This window comes from Ictalurus furcatus, chromosome 10 (assembly GCF_023375685.1).
Source record: "Ictalurus furcatus strain D&B chromosome 10, Billie_1.0, whole genome shotgun sequence".
Classification (NCBI taxonomy): domain Eukaryota; kingdom Metazoa; phylum Chordata; class Actinopteri; order Siluriformes; family Ictaluridae; genus Ictalurus; species Ictalurus furcatus.
The window spans coordinates 22,678,061-22,684,330 of NC_071264.1; the positions used below are offsets into that span (position 1 = coordinate 22,678,061).

At 35.1% G+C, this 6,270-nt stretch overlaps 1 protein-coding gene across 2 annotated transcripts; it reads left to right on the plus strand.

Moving 5' to 3' along the window:
* Nucleotides 1-548: 548 nt before the first annotated feature.
* On the plus strand, nt 549-5,557 carry rhcga (Rh family, C glycoprotein a). Of its 2 annotated transcripts, none has more exons than XM_053635239.1 (11): nt 549-834; nt 1,348-1,540; nt 1,688-1,838; nt 1,976-2,123; nt 2,208-2,374; nt 2,483-2,620; nt 2,708-2,844; nt 2,985-3,109; nt 3,449-3,522; nt 3,654-3,729; nt 4,973-5,557. In XM_053635239.1, the coding sequence occupies exons 1-11, from the start codon at nt 618-620 to the stop codon at nt 4,993-4,995; spliced, it is 1,449 nt and encodes a 482-aa protein (XP_053491214.1). In that variant the 5' UTR covers nt 549-617; the 3' UTR covers nt 4,996-5,557. The 2 variants fall into 2 exon arrangements, with proteins under 2 accessions (XP_053491214.1, XP_053491213.1); XM_053635238.1 differs by having other exon boundaries at nt 3,654-3,733; nt 4,973-5,259.
* The last annotated feature ends 713 nt before the right edge of the window (nt 5,558-6,270 follow it).

Genomic DNA, 6,270 nt, shown 5'->3' on the forward strand with positions numbered 1-6,270 from the left:
TATATTTCCCTTTATGAAATATAATGTGGAAAAAATAATAATCTGCTAGTCATTCATTTATTTCTATTTTGTGTTTGTTCCTTAATGAGAATTGGCTAGAACATATAGAGCAGTGTTGAGTGATTTTAATCTTAATATGCTATTAGCGACTAATGAAATCAGATGCAATTTTTTAAAAATTCACTTTAATTTTTACTTTAAAATGTTACATTGCTTTCACATTCAAAGCTGAACATATCTGTCATAATTTTACAAAATAATCAATTTCTTTTCCCCTGGATTTCCAATTTTTTTCACAATAAATTTTATTCTGGTTAATTATTCACTTTATTCAATATAAATATTTTCACAATTAAAGTCGTTTCTTCTTACAGTTCACAGGTAGCAATGTCATCACTCGTGCCTTTCAGATATTCATCAGAAACCATGTCTGCTGACTTCTTTCTTTTTCCTGAGTCATGTGCAAAAGATGCATTTGAAACAGTCAAACAGGTGTCCGGCTGAGACACACCTCTAAAGAGTCACCTATATATATCTCTGCACATAGCGTCTCTTTACACAAACTCCTGCATGAAAGGTATCCTGTATCCTGTCTTTGGACTTCAATTATAGTCGCAATGGGAAACTGTTGCCAAAGTTTGTGGAACTCTCCTAAAAACACTGATATCCGGATCAGCCTGCCAGCTGTTTGCTTTGTTTGGCAAACTGCCATGATCATCCTATTTGGGGTCTTTGTGCGTTATAATGAAGAGTCTGATGCTCACTGGTCTGAATTTATGAAAGAGAAGAATATTTCAAGTAATATTGAAAATGATTTCTACTACAGATATCCAAGTGAGTATGGATTTATTCTACTCTGATTTATTTATGTACTTGAACAATTTATGAAATCTTGTTTTAGATTCTAAATAGTATCTATTATATTGTAATGATGTTAACAGCATTCTTCATTCTTTCTACATCTAATATTGTATATAAAAGAAAAAGAAATACTTACGACCAGGAGTTAATCTGCCCAGAGACTGAAAAACTGTTTTATTCTCAGCTCTGTGGTAATATTACACTTAAAACTGTATTAATGTAGATCAACTGATTTCTCAATTGACAACTTATGTTGTCTCATTGATTCCGTAATCAAATCTAAAGGCCGAACTGCAGTACTTTTTCTCCTAACCCAGCAAATGAACTGTAAAGGAAACTGCAACAATAAATATGTTGTCATTATTTAAGTGAGGCTGTTGGCTGTGAACCAAGTAAGCTTAATGTGACAAAAGACTTCTACCTCAGAGCCTTGATTCTTCTCTAATACCGCCACCTTTTTTCCCTCCTCTTTTGTTTGTTGGACAGGTTTCCAAGATGTTCATGTCATGATCTTTGTGGGTTTTGGCTTCCTCATGACTTTTTTGAAGCGCTACAGCTTTGGTGGAGTGGGCTTCAACTTCCTTATTGCTGCTTTTGGGCTTCAGTGGGCCCTGCTGATGCAAGGCTGGTTCCACTCACTGGACCCAGCAGATGGCAAGATTAAGATTGGAGTAGAAAAGTAAGAACTGGCTTGACTAGTTCATTTGAATGCAACTTGAACCTGAAATGTCTGCTCCGTGTTCAATGTTTGGCATCAAAACTTTCAATAATAATAATGCAATGAACTATTTTTAATTTAATGTATATGTTATCTTTCTATCTCCAGTATCATCAATGCTGACTTCTGTGTGGCGGGGTGCCTAATCGCGTATGGAGCTTGTCTGGGAAAAGTCAGTCCTGTACAGCTGATGGTGTTAACTCTGTTTGGAATCACCTTATTTGCAGTAGAAGAGTACATCATCCTCTATCTTTTGAATGTATGTGCCACTGGTATACAATTATAAAACTGGACTGAGCATAATTTCATGTATATTTTGTGAAACCACATTCTATATATCCACTCATGTCTAGAAATCCTATTGATTATGGTTATCTGATTGTAACATTCCTACAGGCCAAAGATGCTGGTGGCTCCATGGTCATCCACACATTTGGAGCATATTATGGTCTGACAATATCGTGGGTGCTCTATCGACCAACTTTAAACCAGAACAAACGTCTGCAAGGATCCACTTACCACTCTGATGTCTTTGCTATGATTGGTGAGAAAATATTCATTTCCAAACACAGAATATTTAATAAGCATAAAATCTGATAACAATGACTATAATCTTCTTTTGCTCCAGGCACTCTCTTCCTCTGGATGTACTGGCCCAGTTTCAACTCTGCCATTGCACATCATGGAGATGGGCAACACCGAGCTGCCATCAACACGTACCTGGCCTTGGCATCCAGCGTCCTCTCTACCTTCGCCATATCTAGTCTTTCTGCCAAGAAGGGCAAATTAGACATGGTAATTCAACATGCCTCTCAAAAAGTGTATTTTAGGTCATGTATATGTATGAAGGACACTTGAAATCATGTCAGGTAAAAGATGTAACATGCATAATCTCTTGATTAGGTTCATATCCAGAATGCCACCCTGGCTGGAGGTGTTGCAATGGGAACTGCAGCTGAATTTATGATCACACCCTATGGCTCACTTATTGTTGGCTTCCTCTGTGGGCTCATCTCTACTTTTGGCTACGTAGTGTTAACTGTAAGTGTTGCAAGAGGATACATCTGACTGTTCTGCTAAATGTAAACATTTTTATTGTACCACTAAAATGCTTGGTTCTACACACAGCCTTTCCTCGAGAAAACCTTGAAGATCCAGGACACTTGTGGGATTCATAATTTACATGCCATGCCAGGAGTCCTTGGAGCAATTGTAGGTGCCATTACAGCTGCCACTGCCAGCGAGTCTGTCTATTCACATGAAGGGTAGGTGTACTTGACACATAAGTAGGTTTCCAAATTTATTAAGTGAACTGACAAATTAAATTTCATTGCCTTTTCCCAGCAATGGAAAGTTTTTGATAATAAAACAAATAATGAAATATCATTAATATATTCAATTTCAGATTGATCAGCACATTTGGATTCACGGGTAAATTTGCAACAAGGTCGCCACAAACACAGGGAGGCTATCAGGCTGCTGCTCTTTTTGTGGCTCTTGCCTTTGCACTAGTCGGCGGAGCAATAGTGGGTAAGTATGTTTCAGTGCATATAATCGATTGAAAAGTGATGCAATTTAGGGAGCACTGGTCAAAAATGTCTGAAGCACCTTTAAACACATATTTAATTACCACTAACCAGCTATCATCATAAAAAGTAATTACACAGAAAATATCACTGGAGAAAATGTTTTTTCTGGCTTGGTCCTTAACCAACTGTTGAGTTCCTCCAGAAAATTGAGCTCCTTACCACCTGCCATTTGGAATTTTTTATAAGAACAGCATATCTGTTTTTAGTATCCTAAACTATTCATAATTTGGATCTGTAAATTGTGGAGTTCTGAAGTTGTTGTTTTCTTCAATATTTGCAGGTTTTATCTTGAAACTGCCTATATGGGGAGACCCAGCTGACGATAACTGCTTTGATGATGAAGTGTACTGGGAGGTAAGTGATATGACAAAATTCAATAGCAATTCTGTCTGTCTTTACTACATTTAAATGTTTAGGTATCTAAATGGACGGAACTTAAAAATATGTCAGAAATTAAATTGTTATGGGAATTTGTTTTTGTGCAGCTACCTGAAGATGAAGAAAATATCTCGCCAATCCTGGAATACAACAACCACTTTGCTAACAAACAATCTGACACATGTATGTGAGTAATATATAGTAAAATTAATACTAATAGTATTTCAGTAAGGCTAGTAACAACAATGGATCACCTACAAGTTAATACTGATGAAAATCCTGTAAATTGGGAAAAACTCATGTGCGTAAATTGACATATGTGAAGACTAGCTAATGTAAGCTTTGACTGATCAACTTCAAACCATATAATGGTTTAACTTGCATTTAATATACAGATTATGCTGTCAAATTTTAAATAGCATATTTATTCCAGTTACACACACACAAATGTACTATTATTTTTTTTTTTTTTACATCAAGCAAGCCAACCCAAATAAATTTTAAAATAAATAGGACTAGACATACAACAAAGAAATTCTTCTGTATGAAACGAGGCCGGTCTCATCTGCGCATATGGAAGCCATAAGTCAAGGCTATGCAAAAGGAAGAATTTATATTACTGGAAGAGTTAACACATGCTGCACTCAGGAGGCAATGGATAGTCAGAGACTGGGATGATGTTTTTAAGAGGATGAAAGTCGCTTTATAAGTCAGCTCGGTTTGCCCCAGTATCTTCTTTCACTGCTGTGCAGCACTTTAAAGCCAGCATTAATAGAACGAAAAGATGCTGTGTCATTCTTGTGCATGTACAAGTTTTGTCTGGGCTTGGATTTCTTGCTTTCTTTCAGAATTTTGACTGTAAATCTTACAGTCAAATCTTTAAGATTTGACTGTTGATCTAGTTTTCTAATTCAGTTTCTTTAAGTTTTTTTTTTGTAGGGTTTTTTTTAGGAGGTTCCTAACCAAATTACTATGTTTTCCTCTGCTTGAATTACTTTCTAAAAATAACTAAATGCAACTAATTTCTGAGCTAATATAACTATATTTTAAAAAGGTTTTTTTTTTCAATCCTGTTCAATAGGCATAGTCAGCGTACTGTAATCAACAATATAGAAATGTGTGCTACTAGTTCCTGAAAACCTAATGTCTATAAACAAAAAGATAAACAGATGTGCTTCTTCCATTTTAATGGAATAAAAATCCCCTGCCTTTTGTTTATTAATGGCAGTGTCAGGTTTATTTGTAATGTTACCTACTTAATGCCCTAAACAAGATTTAACAGATTTAAAAAAAAAAAAAAAAAAAAAAAAAACTTTATCACTAAAAAATAGTGATACTAAATTAATAGAATTAGTGATACAAAATGAACATTCTTTATGTTTCATTGTCAGTTTTCTTATATGTCATGTCCTTTATCATTTTTTAGGTCAGAGTCCAGCTTCTCCGTAGAGCAGAGCTAATCAGATTTGGAAAATTATACAGAGATGATGCAGATCAGTGCTGAATGAAACCTGCTGGACGAGGCCTTGGCAACCAGGAAATCTATGATATAATAGCATTTTGCTTGATTTAACAGCCAAATTAAAACTGAAAATTACTAGGTGCCATTTCTGTAATACTAATTGCTTTATTAACATTTTGCTGTATGTATGTATGTATGTATGTATGTATGTATGTATGTGTGTGTGTGTATGTGTGTGTGTGTGTATGTGTGTGTGGTAAACTAATTTTGTTTTCATGGTTGATCATTGACAAATGCATTTTTTTCAAGAAAGAATTAGCACATTTTGTTTAATGAACATATGTACAAAGGCTTGAGTTATCTTTTTCTTCTCTCCAGAATTGAATGGTTGAGGCTTTATTACTGCCCTTTATTACTGTGTGATATTTATTCAGATTGTGCATCGTATTGTATTTTTAGGTTTGTGAATGTGACTGATTTTATTTAATGCCTTATGCATGCATTATTATTATTATTATCTGCTGGCATTAAAGTAAACATTTAAATTAATTGTGTATTTTCCTATTGTTGCCCATCATGCACAATATTCAGCCCAAATACACATGGCTGAAAAGAAATTATACATTTGTATAAGTAATTCCTAAGTAATTCCTTAGCCAGTTTTTTTGTAAATATATGGCTTAATTCAGATACTTTGAATTATGAAGTATTATTTTGAATTATTGAATGTGTAAATATAAAATACAATGAGTGCTCACTTGTATTTTGTGAAGAGTGAAATATTTAGGCTTTTCACTTATGGGCTGCACTAACGGGGTAACAGTGAGTTCATGGAGTTTCTGTCTACCCAACTGTTGCATTATGTGAAACAGTATGTGATTTGCTTTGATTAATGATACTTATAATTAAAGAAGGCACTAATCCAATACCCAGTGTTGGTATCGTGGTCGACACCAGCAAAAAGAAATAAAAAATAGCACTGGAATAAGAATTGGAGCTGGAAATTTTTACATTTAAAGAGACAACTGTTTTTTTCTTTTCTGTGATGGGTTTGCACCCTGTCCAGGGTGTCTCCCGCCTTGTGCCCCGGGTCCCCGGGATAGGCTTCAGGCACCCTTTGACCCTGTGTAGGATACGTGCTACAGAAAATGGATGGGTCATAAAAATCCCATGTTGTTTTTTTTTTAATTTAGTACTGTCCTGAATAAACTAGTTCACGTAACATATGTTTATATATAGTCCACAAGACAAGATGATCACAG

Excerpts from the sequence above, each read along its gene's own strand:
- rhcga (XM_053635238.1), top strand. The coding sequence starts at position 618 with ATGGGAAACTGTTGCCAAAGTTTGTGGAACTCTCCTAAAAACACTGAT. Across the intron at positions 3,523-3,653 it reads ATGATGAAGTGTACTGGGAG|CTACCTGAAGATGAAGAAAA; the intron begins GTAAGTGATATG and ends GTTTTTGTGCAG. Across the intron at positions 3,734-4,972 it reads AAACAATCTGACACATGTAT|GTCAGAGTCCAGCTTCTCCG; the intron begins GTGAGTAATATA and ends ATCATTTTTTAG.